Here is a 21,267-nt window from a genome sequence, read left to right on the forward strand (position 1 = left end):
ATGGTTGGTTTGCACCTACATTTGAATCATTTTCATGATGTGTAGCCAATATCTCTAGTAACTGCATCAGATCTCATTGGAGCTCTGCTACCAGTGTCAATGACCCTTCTACTTGGCATTCCAGGCTCTACAAATAAAGCACACAAGTAGGTAACTAATTTTGCCAATTAACCAGTAAAAAAACATACATTAAGAGTTTAGTGTACTCGCATTAAGAGTAGTAAAACTATCATCAGCAACCAACAATCCAACCCCCACCATCCTTGGCACTTTATAAGATCATGAAGCTTGTCTGCTACTTGTGCCTTCAGTCTATTGATTTTGTTGTTGCATCCCACTTCTTCTGCTCATTTCGCTACCATTCCCTATGCCTTTTCCACCACCCCTTCCACTATTTTCAGTTTCTTGTTCCATACTTCTCATATTTTCCCTTCCACTACTTTTTGTTTCTTGTTCTATCCTTCTCATATTTTCCCTTCCACTACTTTCAGCTTCTTGTTCCATCCTTCTCATATTTTTCCGTCCACAAATTTCAGCTTCTTGTTTCATCCTTCTCTCATTTGCCCTCCCCCTATTTGTTCTGCCTTGGTTACTGTAATACAAAATGTTAGATTATATTCAAACTAATGTAAAAATAATTCGATACATTTACCTGTGATTGATAGCTGTTTGTGCAGTTTGAGTTGGAGCCTTTTATTTGCCCTTAAATCTCTATACTCTTCATGAACATCACTATTTTCTAAAACCTCTTCACTATCTATGCTATCTTCGTTATCCCCATTAGATCCATCCTCTAAATCATCTCCACTTGTATCCTCATCTACTTCAGACTCACAAGTAGGATTCGAAGGCTGACTAGCACTACATAAAGGCTCATCAGTAGGATAAGGAGATTCAGCAGTAGTTGAAGGTTCAACATTAGTGTAAGAAGGTTCATCAGCAGTAGAAAGTTCAAAAGTAGGGTTAAGAGGGTTTGAAGGCTCAATAGGTTCATCAGGAGGGTTTGAAGGCTCAACAGTTGGGTTTGGAGACTCAACAGTAGTGTTAGGAGGCTCAAAAATATGGTTTGGAGGTTCAGCAGCATCATTTAGAAAGGTTGAAGATTCCACACCTACCTCACCACCACCATTTTAGGGGACATATTCTAAAGCCAACGAGCACATGCTTCATTCACCTTATGGGACACAAAAATAGCTAGTCCATTACAATTTTTTAACGAAGATAAAACGTCACAAATAACCTTATCATTCACAATTTCAACCAAATAACCATTGACTGGAGACTTAACATAAAAAGAACAATTTGTTGTATATCTTAAATACTTTATGTAGTCTCTCAATTGAAAGTAGGACATTCTATTAGTGCAGTAGTAGACCGACCAACATACCTTGGTTGGGCACCAAACACAATACGACCCCATGGTACCATCTCAAAGTGACTAGAACAAAAGACAAGTTATTACACACCCTGAAATATAGCAGAACCAAGAAAAAAAATCAAACACACTAATTTGATGAAGAAAAATCCTAACCAAAATCAGTGAATGTGAATGTAATCGAGCACAAAAAAAGTACTAGTGAATGCAACACAATAGATTTTCTAACAAAAAACCCAAAACACTAAGTATCTAACAAAAATTTAGTGCATGCAGGATAAAAAATCGACCTTTTTAAATGAAAATAAGAAACCCTAACCTGTGACCCTTCACTTCTTCGGTTAGATGCTTATTTTGAACACCAATACTCAGATTTCTCTTTAATTTTCCGATAAGAGATAGCAAGAACACATTTAGGGTTAAGATCGAGAGGAGGGAAATGAAAAGTCATGGGGTATGTTATGAAGAAATGAGGGGAAATATTAGGTTAAAAGGGGTCAAACTTGATGGGTGTAACTACCCGTTTGGTCGTTACGAGTATTTCAGACCTTTCCCTAAAGGCAATCCTCATAAAGGATCATATCGACGATTTTCGCATAACTTCTAGTTGAAATTCCATCGTAAGCCGCGTTAGAAAGACATTTTAGAATTTTATTGTTCCAATCAACCGCCCCGGTGGTCTAGGAGATGCCATGGCAAGAGGGTGTCCGCCATAACGGACATTGGAAATTTTAAATGAGTCTTCCATGGCGGGACTCTTGACCGCCATAGCGCTTCCGCCATGGCGATCATCCTTTCGCTACGGCGGAATAACGGGACCAGAATTCCTATTTTATTCACAAACTTTGAACCCTTTGTCCCATTTTCCAAAACATAAGTTCTAGGGCTAATGAGGGTAGTTTCCAAGGCATATTGTAAGGTTAACCCTTGGGGTTAAGTTACTTCCTTTATGTTTCTCTTCTTTTCTAGTAAAGTCCCTTGGTTAGTTAATTGGTGAAAAGGTTGAGGAAGATGGATCTATGAACCCTAAATTATTTCACAAATCTTCATTTATTTATTTGGGTTATGTTAATTAATGATTTCTTATACTTAATCAATCGATTATTAGATTCTAGGCTTAAATCTTGTCTTTCGCTTCTAAAATTAATCCATGATTAAAGGTTCTTCTAAATTGGAGATTTTGGTCTAAATGTTGAAATTAAGGAACCATTTAAGATTAGAATTGTGTGATATTGGGTAGTGTATTTCCACCCTTAGTTTCCCATTTTTCCCTCGTGTCTCGTTAGGGGCATTTTGGATATTTTGATTAACTCTTCTCGAATCGATTTTTTTTCCCGATTAGTTGGGTGTTGTGATATTTTACTTACTTAGTAAATGATGTTTGGTAGACTACTCTCGTTCTGAAACATTCGTCTAGAGAAGGCTCGTGTGGAGTAGTTCGTGGCTCCTGTTGTGCATTCGAGGTAGGTTACTGTTCACTTGAATTAAACTTTGATTAGTGAAATGTATATATAGTAGAATTGACGAGAGAAGACATGATCAGGTATTCGGACACGACTTTTGGTTGATATTACCTAAGTTGGTATGGCTTCTGATTATGTGGGCTTATTGCCATTACTTTATGTATTAAACCATGAGGTGTATTTGTTGTGTTTTGAAAGGAAAGGGTGGATATATACTCTTCGGGTTGATTGAGATAGTTGTATGATTTATACTATTGTTGAGCTGATTTAGCTGAGTGTTATTATGGCTTATGGCATTGTGACTCGTACTTCATTGGCATTCGATTTCATGTGTTGATCATGCTTACTTGTGAGTTGGTACTTCATGTTGGGTTTCTAGACTAGAGCCATATTGTCACGACCCGACTAGGGGCCATGACGGGTACCTAGAACTGACTACCGAGCACCACTCATATCGCTAGTTATCATACTTATTCTCATGTTCATAATCATAGGGAAAACCAATCTCACTTTGAAACATATTTACCTTTATATACATAAGCCCTTCAGATATCAAAATAATACATGTACAATAAGGAAATCATGAGACCATACTACCCACACATACGTATCTACGAGCCTCTACTAGAGTACTAGACATATGGACGGGACAGGACCCCGTCGTGCTCAAAACATATATATATATATATATATATATATATATATATATATATATATATATACAAAACGATAAATCAATGGCACCTCTGGAACAATGGAGTGCTCATAAAGTCTGCTGATAGCTCCTACGAATCTGGATCACCTTCCTGTCTACCTGTGGGCATGAACACAACGTCCAAAGAAAAGGGACGTCAGTACGAACATTGTACTGAGTATGTAAGGCATAAACGAAATGAACATAATAGAGAAATCATAAGACATAAGATGAAGATATAATCTGCTTAACCTTTAAGAGTAAATACATTTTATACATATCACCTATATCATCATCTCACATGTATCATCATCGTTAACCCGCGTCCGGGTACCATCATACGCCGCCCACTAGTGGTGTTATGCCCGACCCTTTAGGCTCGGTGTAATCATAAGCATCCCGCCTTCGCGGTGACATGCCCGACCATTTAGGCACGGTGGAATCATATCATCATGTGCTCATCATAGACTTATCATTATCATACATCTCATAGACATATCATGACCTTATCATAAGCTTATCGTAACCTTATCATAATTTTAGCATCATTATACAATTATCGTTAAAACATACATTGTAATTGAAGGCAACTATGGCTATGTCGGGGTGACGTAAGGTCGTGAACCCCCGATTACATTATGGAGTGATCATAATCATCATATCTCACCTTGAAAGGACTACTATTTTAAGGTGAGTGTACACCATGAACAACATCAAGGGATCGTAAATAGGATCATTAACTTCATGGACATCATATCTTGTTTTAGAATCTCTAGGCTTAGACTTATCATCATTATTATCATATTCATGACATATTTCTCATCTTTATATCATAAGAAGCTCTTTATCAACGTTGACTCATAGTTCCCGGAATGTAAGAAAGTCATGGGGAGGTAGGGAAAATAATATCATAGGAATCATATGAGGATCATTAGCTTCGTAGGAATGTCATATCATGAGCTTTAGGTCTTCTAGACTTAGATTCATCATCAGTATTGTCATGCTCGTAACGTATCTCTTTTCTTTATCTTGTATGAAGCTCTTTATAATCGTAGACTCATATATTTGATATGTAGGAAAATCATGGAAAGATAGGAGGATTGATGCCATAGGAGTCATGCCTTAGAAAGAAGGGACTAGCCTTACATACCTCTTTCGTTTAACAATTCCATCGCTTGATTGTTCTCCTTCAATGCTCACGTTTCTACCTTCAAGAGAATTCGCATTAACATTAGCTAATCGATTATATGAACGTGCTTACTAATGCTAGAGAAAATTGGGCAGCATTTCCTTTGTTTATACAAATTTCCTCATATTACATATCAACTTCCAAACATCCATAACAACATTCACAATATTATAAGCAACAATCATCATTCATTTACATTATCCACATCTCACAATTTCACTTCAATTCCTCCATAATCATGGTCATAGTTCATTATTGTGTTTTCTCACATATAATACTTATCCCATGTTCTAAATGTCACTTATATCATACTTACAATCACAACATATCAATATTCATGACTCATTCCAAGCTACTACTCAAAATCTCATTATTCTCATCTTTGTGACCCATTTTCTATCTCCTTTCATAATCTAAGTCTTTCAACCTCTCATTACCTTAAACAACATGAAAGGATCATAAAACTTACCTTAGATAGTGTAGGAATAATCCTTGAGCGGATATACTCCTCTTACACCAAAATCCTAGTTCACTTCCATTGGAATTTCTTGACTTGGATGAACCCTAATGAGTTTCTTACACTTGATTCTCTTGATTTGATGAAGTTGATCATGGATTTCTCTTGAGTTCTTGTGGAAGAAGTGTGGAGAGATTTCTAGAGGGTTCTTGAGGTGTGGAGTGAAAAATGAAATGAAATAAATGAGGTTAGGGTCCCTTATATCAAATTAAAAATTTGACCCGACTCGGACATACGGACCAACATAGGGTCCGTATCTTTTATACTGGCCGTATGTTTGGTCCAGTGAAGGTCTCATTCTGGACAGAACATACGACTAGACATACGGCCAGTATTTTTTATACGGCCAGTATGTTGGACCGTACGTTGCTCAACTTTTCGTAATTCATTCTCTTCGGCTCGTTTGATCTCCAATCCTTATAGAACCTTCTTAACACTTGTTTAACACCTCATTAACAATCTAAGGGATGTTATAGCTCTTCTCCAAAACATCATTAAGTCATCATTAATTCATTACTCATAAATCATTTCCGATACATAACGTATGCCTTGCCTTTCCTGGCAAACTTCCTTCTATTACCTCGAATACCTTTGAAATCTCAACTAGGATCATCAAATGCTATTTCTTACTTATTGAAACATCTTATACTTTGTGCCCCTTGTTATTCTATCCACTGTGCATCAACGAAATATTTTTCCGAGGTGTAACACATATCTTGAGACTCATTTTGTGTACAAACATATATATATATATATATATATATATATATATATATGAGGCACATTTGATAGGAGGTGAGGGTGTGGCCTATTTGTGAATTCGTGATCCGAGGTCTATTTCAGAGTGAGTGGAATCGTGATCCGAGGTCTGTTCCGGAGCGAGTGGTAGATGGACACCATGGGTCCCCCACGAGTCATGACTATTTTGCAAACAATGCCTCTAGCATGTGTGTACGGTGGAGTTACTTATCATTGTTGCATTGCATATGATATCATCCTATTCATGAGATTTGATCTGTTATCAGTTGTTGTGCCTATCTATTTATCTTATAAATTTGCTTATTTGTTTGGGCGAGACTGTGGTTAGTGGCCTCACCTAGGTTCGGGTTTGGTGAGGGGATTATTGTTTGTTGTTCATACAAACTTGGAAGACTAATGATTTAGAAGCTCACTTTAGGTTACTATTGGTTATTAATCGACTAGCTGTCTATCTCCGTTTATCACTCCAGTGTTGTAGTACTTGAGAGGGAATTGTAGTGATTAAGGTTGTGTTGAATGTGTGTGTTATTATAGGGTTAATTCTAGTTCTCTCACTAGTACGAGGAGAACCTGGTAAATTTGGGCATAGATGGTTTCACTAAAGGCTATGAATTATGATTGTCTGGATGATTGTACCTACCTATTTATCTTGATTGATTCTATACTTGTATGTGTGAACTAATCTTAGTCGGCCTATAATACTTACCAATACATGTGGTGTACTGATACTACTCTTTCTACACTCTTTTCGGGGTGTAGATGTGTTTCAGGTTATTGCTCGAAGTTTCGTTAGCTAGAGTTAGCGGATGTCATCCTAAAGCTTCATGTATATTTTCATTCTAAAAACAAAAGCTGTATTATTTCATTTGTGGTTCATTTCCATGTATTGTAGAAGCTCTTGTACAAGTCTAGACCCGATGTTGGGAGTTTTATTTAATAATCAAGGTATCGTTTATATTTCTTTCTTATCGTCAATTATTTACTTACTATTTATTTGGTTGGTTGCATTGATGGCGATTTGGTTGTGAAAGGTTCGCCTACCAAGGGGGGATAAGGTAGGTGCCCGCACGATCCGTAATTTGGATCGTGACAATAGGTTTCAAATAATTTTGATTATAAATATTTTAATTGGGGGTGGATTACACGCGCTCAATGTTTTTCCACAACAGGTGCGAGAATGGGTAAAAAGGGTCTATTTATATTAGTTTGAACAGGGGGGGGGGGGGGGTCATAGGACCCCTACGAAGTTTAAGTGTCTTATTGAAAAAAAAAAGGTGTCAATTTCAAGGGGTTTCGATGTATTTTCTCATTATTAAATCAAAAGAATATTTCTTGTCATATTAGAGTAACAAATTTTACCATTATAGTTACTAAGTAATTAAATTATATTCACTTCAATACAATAGTAAATTAAAAAAAAAATTGTCACATTAAAGTAACAACAGGGGCAGTTCAATAAAATTAGTGGCTTAAATCCAAATCTTAACAAGAGGTCTCAAGTATATTCAATAAAACTAGCTCACACATGTGCATCTCGTGCGCTGCTCGTAGAGCTGTCAAAATGCGCTTGGCCCGCGAGGCCAGCCCAACCCAACCTTTTATTTAAGTAGGGTTGGGATAAAATTTCTTTGGCCCATATAGAAGTGAGGCTCAAAAGTCCAGCCTCTCTTGGCCAGCCGGCCTCAAGGGTTAGGCTGGGTCAGCCCTTGAGGCCAGAAATAAATAAATTTTAAAAAAATATATTTAAAAAAAATATATAAGTAAATTAAACAAAAAGATAAAAAGTAATGAGAAAAAAGAATGTACTTACTACTAAGTAGTAATTAGAAATTGGAGTAATACTTTTTAGTCTTAAAATTTATATTATGTTTAATTTCTTTTGAACGTGATCTGAATTAGTGATTAAAAATAATCATTTATATTTATTCTCTTGATATGGATTTGTGCAAGAATGGGTGGTAGAAGATTCTATTTCATGTTCAAATTGTACCAAAAATCACTTAGAAAATGTTATTTCGGAAGACGAAAAAACTTAAAGGGCTAGCCCGTCCTAGCCCGCTTAGGGCTGGGTTGGGCTGCAATTTTGCAAGCCCTTCAATTAAAAGGGTCAGCCCGTCCTAGCCCATTTAATTCTTTGGCCCTTTAGGGCTGGGTTGGGTTGGGCTGGGCCAGCCCATTTTGACAGCTCTAGCTGCACGTACATTTCATGAAATAAATTTAGTTGAAATATGGCCAGTACGATTTCTCCTGCATGAAATGTACAAATCGTTGCTTTTACCAACTGATAATTGGATAGCACTAGTTATCATTTTTCATATGCTTCGAATGTTCAAATTTATTTTAAAGTTTTCTTTTATTTTGAATTAAAAAATTATACTTTCTACTTAAAATACTCATTTGTTTCAAAAATGAATTTATGAACCTATAATAGTGAACAATGGGGCCCCAAAATTTTTAGGGTCGAAGACCTTTACTTTATCAGCTTCACCCTAAAGCCGATACTGAGTAACAACATTTTATCCATTATTGTGGTAGTGGATATATTTTTTTAAAGAGAAAAGGATCAAATATACCCCTCTATTTTGTATTTTCAGCTAACTTTACCCTCTGTTAGCGATTGTGTACAAATACACCCCTGCCATCTTCAAACTTCACATTTATACCCTTATTTTGGACGAAAAACCCTAAATCCACAAAAATTACCCACTCCCTTTGTTGACCCGAACTGACCCACCTATCATCATCAAGCTTGAGCTTCTTTCATTGAATAAAAGAAAGAAGCAAAAACACACACCCAAAAGATAAACCCCAAAACCCACTGTAGATTTCACCTTTTAACACCTATTCGATTTTTTAGAGCTAATGTGCCAAAGTACTTAAAATTGATGAAGCCATCGTACGCCAGAGCTTCGAAAAGGTACATTGACAAAATTAGCACTGCATCACCATTGTCTTCTCCATCGACACAATCAATGTGCGCACCAAGAAAAACATCAGAAGAGAATTAGGGGACCAATTTGAAGATGTGAGAAAGCACTTAGGAAAAAACAGGTCATCAGTGTCTACATTTTTCGGATTTCATCATCGTTGATAAACCGGAGAGATGATTCACTGTTACGGGAACAAAACGATGGAACCCTAGGTGCTCTAACAAATTAGAGATGTGTTTAAAAGTGAAGTATGAGGTCTGTTTTGTGGTTTATCATTTGGATGTGTGTTTTTGCTTTTTTCTTTTTTTTTTCTCCGTGAAAGAAGTTGAAGCTTGATGATGATGATGATAGGCGGGTCGTGTCGGGTCAATAAAGGGAGTGGGTAATTTTTTTTCTTTTGAAATCGAGTATTTTAAGTGGATTTGGGGGTTTCCGTCCAAAATAGGGGGATAAATGTGAAGTTTGAAGATGGCAGGGGTATATTTATACACAATCGCTAACAGAGGGTACAGTTAGCTAATAAAACAAAACAGAGGGGTATATTTGACCCTTTTCCCTTTTTTAAAAACATGATCAACCAGAAACATTATGTTTGCGATCATTTATCCACCAATAGATAAAACGCTCTAATGTTTTCGACTTTATGATAAGTAGTGGGCAGGGGTGAACAAAATCAAACCGAAAATCGCAACAAACTGATAGATTGAGTCAAATCAGAAAAAAGCCCGACTAGCGGTTGATTTGATATTTTTTTTTAAAATCCAATTATTAGTGGTTTGATTTGGTATTAAATGAAAAAACCAACCTGAGACCAAACTAACCTGACATTAGATATATAATTTTTAAATTATTTTATACATCAAAATTATTTAGTATAATATAATTTACATATTTTTCGTTAACCTTGTCATAGTTTTTATTTTGGGCAACATCAGATTTGGAATTACTCATTTTACATAGGGCTTGCACCACATTCCTAGTGAAGGTGCTGCCAGTAGTCCAGCAAAAAATAGTTAATAGTTTGTCCAAAAAATCACGCTCCCTCCTATGCATTGGATTAATAGCTTCCATGTTGATCTGATTGCTGCTTCTCCTTTTCCACTCCTGTATGTACTTCATGTTCTTCTCCTTTTTCTGATTCTGAAGTTTGCTAGTTGAGATTTATCCATCCTCACTGCTCCCCTAGCCTTCCTTGGGATTTCCTGCATCGTATAATACAAGTTAGCAATGAAACTAAACTGTGTGTTGCTGTCAAATTTAGCTAAAGAATCAGCTGCCGTGTTTGCTTCCTTGAAACAATGTTGCACTTTGATTCTTCTTTTGTCTATAATCCTTTTCAAGGCTTCTATCTCCTTCAATAATTCCCAGGGGATGCTATATTCACCATCTAGCCACTTCACCACTAGGATTGAATCCACCTCTATAATACCATTGTTAATATCGTTATGGTCTAACCAGTTTATACCAAAACTTGCAACCTGGATTTCAGCACTATTATTAGAGCAAAATTGCACTGCTTTAGCAAAAGCCATAATAATGTCTCCTCTAGAGTTTCTAGCAATTCCCCCAATTCCTGCTTTGTGGCAAAGTACCATGCTACTTCCATCAGTGTTTATCTTGATGGTATTCACTGGTGGTTTGCTCCAAACGACAGGAAAGCTAGTTAACACTGCTTTGTGAGCTTCCATACTACTACATATCCTGCTCCAGTTGTCTCTCAAATCAATATTGTAGCCTTTATTGTTCATGATGCCCTTCACATGCTGAGCCACTTCATAATAAATCTTAGCCTCCGAATATTTTTTATTTCCATATTTGACAGAGCTCTAAGCTTTCCACAACTCCCAGCAAATTAAGACAGGGATGCACTGGTATGCCACTCTCAGCATGGAGTTATTAGTGTTAAAATTCCACCATGTTAAGAACCTTGCTTGAATAGTCTGATTCTGCATCTTAATACCCAAGGAGTCTCCAAAAAATTCCCAGACCTTCTTAGCTAACTCCCCTTCAATGAAGACATGTAGCATAGTCTCCTCTTTAGGATCATTACAGCAAATACATATAGGATCAGATTCATTAGAGAAGTTCTTAATTCTATCATACATGGGCAACTTCTTCTCGATAATTCTCCAGCTGATAAAGGCCATTTTAAAGGGGTTTCCTTTATTCCATATACATCTCCAGATAGGAGATTCAGGCTGCCTTTTCCTTAGGACTTGAAAAGCACTGGCACATGTGAATTTTCCTGATGGATTATCCATCCAGATGGCTTGATCAACCTTGTCTCTTTGCCCTATGTCCACCTTCTGAATGACATAGCAGATATCAGGTGGAACAAGCTTTGCAATATATTCCATGTCCCAGTTATCTCCAACTAGACAGTCTGTCACCATAAGAGTACCCGGATTGCTCCCAGAGAGGTGATAGATAGCTAGTGGGCCAAGACCTATCCAATTGTCCCACCAGAAGGACACTTTAGCTTCATTTATCCTCCATAAGATGTGAGGTTCAGCCTCAAATTTAATTCTCAAAAGTTCTTTCCAGATGAAAGATTGATATCCTTGTACATTTCTTGCAACCACATGACCTCTTTGATACTATTTTGCCATCATAAACTGAGCCCATATGTTATTTTCTACTCTTAGTCTCCACCATCTTTTGGAGGCAAAAACCTTACAAATGTCACTAATACTTTTGAAGCATATGCCCCCTTCAACTTGAGGGTAACACATGTTTGCCCAAGAACTCCAATGATATCTCTTTTTGTTGTCAGTCTGCCCTTAGAAAAAGCCAGCAAAATATTTTTCAAGTTGTTTTAAGATTCCTTTAGGGGGTGACATTGCATCTAGTGTATGAAGAGTTTGAGACTGTAAGACATGCTTAATAATAGTTGCTCTTTCCCCAGATGATAGAATATTACCTTGCCATCCTTGAGCCTTGTTCATGACACTTTTAGCAATGTCAGCAAAATATGAGAGTCTTTTCCTCCCAGGGAAGATAGGACATCCTAAGTACTTCATAGGAAAAAACTGATGTTTGTAGCCAGTAGTTCTACCAATCATTCTTCTTCTAGTTTCAGGAGAGTTAGTAGTAGTAAAAAACACACTCTTGTCTATGTTGATTTCTTGACCAGATTCCTTCTCATATTGTTTCAAAATCTTGGTGATCATTTTGATGCTTCTCTTGTTCCCAGATGTGAAGATGACAATGTCATCAACATAACATAAGTGATTAATCAGAGGCCCCTTTTGTTGCATAGTGTAGCCTAAATACCTTTCTTTGTTGTGGAGTTGATTTAGAGCCTTAGACAAGGTTTCAGCAGCCAGTACAAAACGTCCAGGAGATAGAGGGTCACCCTGCTTAAGTCCTCTGGTAGAGTGGAAGAAACCATGCCTCATACCATTGATCATGATTGAATACCATACCTCAGAAATGAGCCTATGAATGATGTCTATGAAAACTTCAGAAAATCCCATCTTCCTGAGAGCAGATTTGAGAAAAAGCCAAGAGACTTTGTCATAGGCCTTAGCCATATCAAGCTTCATCACAATGTTCCCATATTTGCTGTTCTTATTGATGTCCTGGACCAATTCTTGAGTTAGTAGGACATTTTCTGTGATCAGTCTGCCCTTAATAAACCCAGTCTGATTCTGAGAGATCAACTTAGGGAGTATGTTAGTCAATCTGTTGGAGATGATCTTGGAGATAATATTGTTTGAGAAGTTGCTCAAACTAATGGGCCTCATCTGAGAGAACTTGCTAGGGGAATCCATCTTAAGTAAAAGTATTAGGCAGGTGTGGGTAAAAAACTTGGTCAGTTCCCCCCCCCCCCCCCCCCTCCTCTAAAGAAATCTTTAACCATGTTATGGATATCCTCCTTGATAATATCCCAGGTAGCTTGGTAAAATCTTCCATTAAATCCATCAGGCTCAGGGGCACTATCAGGATCTAGGAGAATAATAGCTTGAAAGGTTTCATCCATGCTTGGGACAGCAACAAGACTCTCATTATCCTCATTGGTCACAAGATTATCAATATTCTCCAGAATCTTGAACTCATTAATCTGATCAGGTTGAGAGAACAATCTATGAAAGTGACTGATGGCAGCATCAGCAATTCTGTCATCCCCTTGGATCCATTCATCAAGCTCATTTTTGATCCTGTATATATGAGATTTTTTCCTCTTATGCCTTATAACACTATGGAAATATTTAGTGTTACTATCTCCTTTTTCTTGCCATTTAATCCTGGCTTTCTGTCTAAGCATAGAAGTCTCCTTATTCATCTAGTGAATCTGCTCAGCATATTTAGAGTGCAGGAGACTTTTATTTTGATCAGTGTTCTGACTAGTATAGATATTTTCTGCCCTTTCTACTTGGTCTTCAATATCCTTCACCTTATCAAAAATGTTTCCAATATGGTTCTTAGACCACTGGCTAAGACAGTTGCTAATCCTCTTCAGTTTCTGCTGCATGATCCACATGGGGTTGCCCCTTACTTCTATTTGCCAAGAATTCCTCACTATATTCATGAAGTCATCTTGATCAATCCAGAAGTTCAGGAACTTGAAATACTTAGTCTTTGGGGGATCCATGTTACCACACCTCATGAGAAGGACCCTATGGTCAGACCCTGTCCTTGGAAGATGTCTAATATTAACAATAGAGAAGCTCTGGGACCATAGATCATTATACATGACTCTATCAAGCCTCATAAGGATCCTTCCTCTCAGTCTTCTAGCATTAGTCCAAGTGAATTTGTCTCCAGAAAACCCAGAGTCCATCATATTACAATCCTCCATGCATCCAACAAAATCTATACTTCTGCTTAGTCTATGTTGTCTTCCCCCTTGTTTCTCATCTGCTTCCATGATACTGTTGAAATCTCCCATTATAGTCCAAGGTTTATTAATGTGACTATTCAAGGTTCTCAGATTATCCCATAGTCTTTTCCTCTTCCTGGCAGTAGTTTTGGCATAGACTATAGTGACAAAGAATTTTTCAGTGCTGCTACTGTGCTGAATTTCCATAGTAAGTTGTTGGTTGTGGTCACTAATCATCTTGCAGGTGAACTTAGCTTCCCAAAAACACCAAATTTTACCATTCTTGTTAGTAGCAGCATTGTCAAAACCCAACTTTCTCCTGTATTTTTGGACTTTGTTCTTGTTGATAGTAGCATTGTGCACAAAAGGTTCCTGTAGTGCCACAAAAGTGGCTTTGTGAATATGAATGAGTTTTTTGAGTCTATCAAAGGCTCCTTTGGAGCCTATCCCTCTTATGTTCCATATGATTGTATTAATCATAAGGAACATTTCAATATTGCTTTTTTGATCCTCTGCCCTTGCCTCTGGTGACCATGGCAGGGGTTGAGGTGTAAGCCACCTGCCAATATATGTCTCTCTTTTTTTCTTCTTTTTTTGACAAGGTAAATAAAGTTACACTCTGATATTGACGTTTCTTTCACTTCCAAGCAGTAAGTTGTATCTTGGAGAGAAATTGGTGGCAAGCACAAGCATACCAACTTGATCCCATGATTTGATTTTTCCATAAGCAGAACCTAACTTTATGTCCTGTAGTATGAATAGCATAAATTTGATTTTTTCATTACGTAAAATAGACCACAGGCCAACACCAGTTAGTGGCGAACTACTTTGTATTGGCTGTTCAGGGATTATGCGTGCTTATGTTTTCTGGACTCTTTTACTAATGTTTTGAAAACTCATATGCAGGAGAGACATCATTCACAGTTTGATGAAATTTGCATGCTTTTTCAGTGTATTCCTTGTACTAGTATTTTTGGGAACTCACAGGAGTTATTTTCTGATAAGACCTCGAACGACAAAAAACATGAGAAACCCGAGAAATCCGAAAAAATCCGAGGTTGAAAACCCCGACTATTATTAGTTTGGTTTGGTTTATAAATATAAAACCCGACATCTATGATTTGGTTTGGATTGGTAAAGGGAAAATACAAACCAACTGGGCCTATGTACACCCCTACTAGTGGGTAAAATTAAGTTATTTTAATGGGACAAAAAAATTAACTTTAAAACAGTCGGTTGCTTCTATGTGACTAAAAATATATAAAGTTTCGTCACATTAATCTTATGGTAAGAAAAGTTTACTATCCGTAAAATAACCCTTTTCAATATCAATTAATTTAGGAAATCACAATTTTTTAGTCTTTCGGAAACAGTCGTCCTATCTTGGTAGGAGTAAGGTCTGCGTACACTCTACCCTCCCCAGATCCCACGATGTGGAATTTCACTGGGTTGTTGTTGTTGTTGTTGTTGTAATGAGTTAAAATTTACACTATGATGGTTTTAGGTTGACAATTTGTACTTATAACTACAGCCCAATTTTCTCATAAAGCAACAAAATGAAGAGAGGACTATCTTCATCTAATGCTTGGAATGAGAAATTCATTGTTCTTAACTATGCTTGCCTGACCAGTGCAAAAAGGGCAGTGCTAAACAAACAATCGCTTCTAGTATGGCACCCAAACAATAGAGAAAATGTTAAGTTCAAATCTCAGCAAAAGTTTCCATCTTCTTCTTTCTGATTTTCTCCTTCTTTTTTTTTCGTATGTGTGTGTAGGGTTGACTTTTTTCCTTATTTATTTATTTTTTGGGTAGAAAGGGTGAAGGGTAGACTTTGGAAGCCTTATATGGAGGATATGGAGTCAACTAAGGCACTATGTACGAAGGAAACTGGCTGGATCTAAGGCCCCGTTTGGACATGGTTTGAAACCTGGTTTCAAATCATGTTTGGACATACAATTTGAATATTTTAAGTTGTATTTTTTCTTATAGACATAAAAACCCCACAAATTGTGAAAACTATCAAAACATTCTCAATTCTTATACAATCTTATCAAATGAGCAAATCATAGTTTATAACAAAATTAGTACACTACTAGAAGACTTTTCTAAAAAAATGCAACATCAATTAATCAAACTTTACTTCAATAAAATCGAAAATTTAACATGAATAGTAATGTAACTACTATTTAATATAATATTCCCACATAAATTAAAGGTTGGTAGACATAAATAAAGATTGGTGGAAGTTAATGAGATTGGTAAATGATTAATGGGGGTAATTGTTAAAAATATTTACCAACTTATGGATTTTTTTTACAAAATATTAACTTATGGATTAAATTTTGTATTTAAAAAGTTGAAACCATGCTTTTTTGGATGATTTGAGTTCAAAGCATGGTTTCAAATCAGGTTTCAAACCACGACTGAAAACTGATGGCCAAATACTGATTTGAAACCATGGTTTCAAAATTGATGGCCAAACGCCTACTAATTCTCTTAGGTATTGTTTTGCTAATTTTTAAAAGCAATAATGGAAGAGTTTTGTGCTATTTTTTTTTTCCAGGTCCAAATGGATTAATTTAGATTTGAAGCAATAATGGATCAATATAATATTTTTCTATTAATTATGTGGTTTACCGATAGACACGTACAAGTTTTTTACAACACTTGTCGACTCATTTGTCTTTGCTACTTTCCCATAAATACAAAACAATCGTACGTACAAAGGGCATGCGGGGTGGGGGTGCGTGAGGAAGCAGGTAGTGTTTGATTTGGAGGTTGAGATGGAATTCCTATAAAATTGAGGATAGTATAGTAGTCGAATAGCTTTTATAAATTTTTAATTCCAAATTAGTACTCCCTCCGAATAAAAAAGAGTGTTCACTCAGCCGATTGCATACATCTTAAAAAAATCTTAACTCCTGGACAAAAATAGCCCATAATTAAATAGGTATTGAGATTTAATCACATAACACTTATAGGGGCAAATTTGGAAAAAAAGGTTAAATTTTTCTTGATTTGATAAGTGGACACTCTTTTTGACCTAAGAAAAAAGGACTAAGTGGACACCCTTTTTTATCCGAAAGGAATATAAGTTTTAAGCTCAAGTTCGGCATCACTGATAGAATCTATGTGTGTATAGGGTGAAATTTAGAATCACCGGGTGGATGAACCAAGTATGGATACGTAACAATTAGGACAGGTCAGACATGAGTCAGTAGAGAGGGCTTTCGATCTAGTTCATGTGTCCGGACAGTTGGTATCTCAGAACATCCGGAAACGAAGTCTTGGCTCCGAAGGAAGGATCGGCCCGGCAGGACAAGCTCGTGGTTCGACCATTACAGAAGATCCCAAGATCTTCTCTAGCCGTTACTCAACCATTATGATGAGCAGTCAATTAACATTATGAGGGCGTGATTTGTGGATCATGCACTTGAAGACTAGCTATAAATAGAGTATAATGTTCTTGTTGTAAGCAGTGTTTTAATAGGCGAGGGCGTGAGGCGGGGCGGGGCGGGGCGTTTTACATAGTTCGGGGAGAGGCGTAAGCCCCATTGATCTTTCAATTTTTAATTTATAATGTAGTAAAATAGCATAATAACACATAAATTATATAAAAAAATAATAATATTAATAGTTTTAAAAAATTAAAAACAAGATTAAAGAAGCTCATAGAAAACAAAAACTTTCTAACATGATTTTACAAGTATAATTAATGCAATGATTTAAAACTTATAATGAGATTTTGCAAACCAACTCTAACATCTTAACTTTCAAACAATTAAAGAATCACAATTTCTTAAAGCATACTACTATCATACTATGCAATTTATCTCCCTAAAAGAAAATGATAAATAGACTTTATCATATTATAATTAAAACATCACTCCTTCATGAATAAAAACAAAATTACTTTCAATTAGCAAAATAATAAACAATGATAATTTTGAGACATATGACAAATATGTGAAGACCAATGACAAGTAAAGATGTAAAATTCGGCGATGTATTTTTAAAAGAATGTTAAGTGATATTCACCCACACAGTGTTCGTAGATAGTAAATATGCGATACTACGATTTATTATTTGGGTTACTCTCAATCGTCTTATTTCTATAAAAGAAGAAAACTATTAAGCATCATTCATTTAATAAAGAATTATGAGGGTCAATAATGTCAATTGAGCAATTTGACACATAAATTGTGTAAGAACTCGTAGATGAACCTCGAGCGTTAAGCGTGTTTAGGGCGTACAGTTGAGTGCTTAGGATGTAAGCCTCATAGAACTAAGCCCCAAAAGTAAGCTCAGAGCGTTTTGCAGAACTGCCTTTTCAAGCACTGGTCGTAAGGCATTCGATTTTTAGCAGATACACAAAGCATAATACTTATACTCACAATTTCTTAAGTTCTTGTTCGCAATTACATTTTTAGCTTAGTCTAGAAGTATTCTCCGGTGAATTTGGCATTTGGTAGACCCCAACGCCGGAATTCAAGCTAACCTTGTTCATTTGTTTAATTGATTCATTATATTGGTCATTCAATCCGCGTGTCCATAATCACGTCTGTAAATTTAACTATACCATATTGCGGGTAAGCAATGTGGTTTTTATTACTATGTTTTATGAAAGTTTATAATTCAGAAGACTAAATGTAATTTAGACATAATATACAAGATCAGAAGAATGATGGCACAAAGCGGTCGTGGAGTTCATATAGTTATCGAGATGTATGTCCAATTGTCCACTATTTTAGATTTGGCTAAATTGCATTATTATACAGGCCACATGTTATATGAACACGCACCAATTAACTATTTCTTTCTATGCAATTATTATACATAGTGGAGGGTTTATCCCTTGAGCCATAACGATTAGGACTTCTATTTTATTAAGGTTTTGAAAATTCATTTTTGAGAAGTAGTGGCACACTTCAACTTCTCTCAAAGCCATTTTATTTTCCTGTTAAGCTTTAAAAAGTCTTAATTTGTTTGTGTTGGCATCCACTTTTGACAACTTCTATGCTACTAACATAATAAAACTAGTTTAGTGCTCTTGTTATGTTAATATATAGAAAGCCCACTATCTGTATGTATGATCAAAACGAACATAAAAATTAAAATAATAAACGCGCATGTATATATATGTTCATATAAAGGTCAAATGTATAGTATAATGACAAGGGGACTTACATTTATGGTTGACATTAAAGAAAGTCAGCCAAAATGAATGATCCAGATTTTCTTATATGCAATTGAAGTAATTATATCAAATAACTAAGCAAAGGGTATATTTTGGTCAGAATAGTAAGTCATGCTGGCAATAATATTTCTTAATGCCCCGTAAAGCGTCAATAATGCATATTATTGCTCTTTAAAAAGTGATTCAGTTGACATTCGATATGGTTCTACATTCAGTTTAGTCCTCGCTGATAAGGAGAAAAACAAATTTACGATAGGTTATGGAGGAATAGTGCCAACTGGCAAAACAAAGATTTAATATATGGTGATTATTAAGTGGTTCAAAGTGCAATTCATATGAGATGGAAAAGGAGGTCAAAGCACTGAGAAATGATTTGCATTATTAATCTTAATCATAGGTTTACCAATTTTGGCATCACTAAGGGGGTGTTTGGTTGAAGGGATAGAATGAGGTATTTAGGTATTAAATTTTCAAATTAAATTTATATGTGTTTGATTGAGGATATTGTTGGAATTGAAATAATCAGAGCATCATGCGGAAGCTAATAATTGCAAATCTTCATGGCGATAAATCAACAACAACAACAACAACATACTCAGTTGAATCCCACAGTGTGGGGTCTGGAGAGGGTTAAATGTACGCAGACCTTACCCCCATCTTGGTAGAGAGGCTGTTTCCGAAAGACCCTCGGCTCAAAAGAGCGATAAATCAGACAACATAAAAATTGAACTAGACGAAACACAATATTTAATATGATTTGGTCAATTGACATACATATTTTGGAAACTAACATAAAAGGCAAAAAACCCACTGGGAGAATAATCTCCCCATAAACGAAATTCTTTATGACTACATTGTAGATGCTATTATGTTATTGTATGAGAAAAAAGATCTTCTATTTATAGAAGTAAACATCTTCTATTATAGAGGTCTAAAACTTCTCCTTCAAGAAAAAGATAGATGGGGAAGAATCCATTTCTACCAAGAAATCCCTTTTCACCAAGAAAATCTTTTTGAAGTAAAATACAATTATGGTATAATCTAAATAAGAGAGCAAAGTCAGGGAAAACCCTAATAGGTGTTACCTAAAATCAATAGAAAAAGGACCAAATATATTCCTAATATTTAGAAAAGAATATAAAATATGGCTCACAAATACCCTTTTTTCACCTTTTGGACTAAAATTTGTTCGTGCTAGATAACTTTTCCTTATAAGTGCTCATTGTCATGCCTTAAACATTTTTCATATTTATATGATCCACCTCAAAATCACTTTGAAAGTTTTTTTTTTTTTAAGCAAATCCACTAGGCGATGTGCCTAGGGTTGTTTTTTTAATTTATATAATAAAAGTGAAACTCAAAGGAAAAAGTACAAGCAAGGCGATTAGGCCCTACCTTACTAATCCTATTGAGGGGTAAAAAACCTCTACTAATTAACATGCATGTAAAAAATAAGAAGAAGATTGAACTAAATATTTTATGATCATCACAGAGTCTATAACACTCTCTATGATGATATTACGAATGATAATACTTATATAGTGAAAAACTGAAATAAGCAAGAATGTAGAACCAAGACCTTGTTTTTTAAAATCTTTAACGAGATGTAGCCTGATAGAAATTTGTTTCTTCACTTTGTTTTCTTCCTCTAACGGCTCCAAAATCTCTTGATACTTCATTAAATTCTGTTTGGATCTACTGGACCTTGTTGATGTAGTTGAACATTGTCTCGTTCTATTTTGTCACTCTCATGGGTAGTTGCCTTGAAACAACCTCCTCATACACATTATCATCCTAACTATGCTTTCTTCCATGAGCCTTCTTTTTCTTGAATCCACTAATTTGCTGCCTAGGTGAAAGATCTCCATCTCTAGCCACCTTAGCAAAGCATTCATCTAATACCTCATTATCATCTTCTTCATCAAATATTTCAATGCCCAAATCACCACCAAACGCTTCCAATGGATCTTCCACTAAAGCTCCTGGCTCATATCTCTTGGCCACTATTCCAATACACTCCATTTTAGTAGGATTATCTATAGCATTCAAACGTGCACTCATTTTAGCCACAAGTTGCCCCGCGGCTAAAGATGAAAGAACAATGGCACAACTTGGCACAAATACCAGGGCTACTGGACTCAACTTACTACGCGTTGGAGGGGATGAGACCCCCCCCCCCCCCCCTCCTCCTCTGCCATGTCTGCCCAACTCTTCACACTCGTACCGCCTTTTTGGCCACTCTTAATGTCAAAATTGTTGGTTGAGTGCACTGGAGTTGAGGACACCATTGTAATCATATTTTGGTTATTATCCATAGAGAT

General features: G+C 36.1%; 1 protein-coding gene across 1 annotated transcript; it reads right to left on the reverse strand.

Moving 5' to 3' along the window:
* Positions 1 to 312: 312 nt before the first annotated feature.
* LOC132612878 (uncharacterized) lies at positions 313 to 10,046 on the reverse strand. Its single transcript, XM_060326955.1, has 4 exons — positions 9,831 to 10,046; positions 9,733 to 9,748; positions 653 to 1,111; positions 313 to 584 (listed from the first exon to the last, which is right to left on the reverse strand). The coding sequence occupies exons 1-4, from the start codon at positions 10,044 to 10,046 to the stop codon at positions 313 to 315; spliced, it is 963 nt and encodes a 320-aa protein (XP_060182938.1).
* Between the last annotated feature and the right edge of the window lie 11,221 nt (positions 10,047 to 21,267).

Source organism: Lycium barbarum, chromosome 10 (assembly GCF_019175385.1).
Source record: "Lycium barbarum isolate Lr01 chromosome 10, ASM1917538v2, whole genome shotgun sequence".
NCBI lineage: Eukaryota > Viridiplantae > Streptophyta > Magnoliopsida > Solanales > Solanaceae > Lycium > Lycium barbarum.

Excerpts from the sequence above, each read along its gene's own strand:
- LOC132612878 (XM_060326955.1), bottom strand. The coding sequence starts at position 10,046 with ATGAAGTACATACAGGAGTGGAAAAGGAGAAGCAGCAATCAGATCAAC. Across the intron at positions 585-652 it reads CAAACAGCTATCAATCACAG|GCAGAACAAATAGGGGGAGG; the intron begins GTAAATGTATCG and ends ACAGTAACCAAG.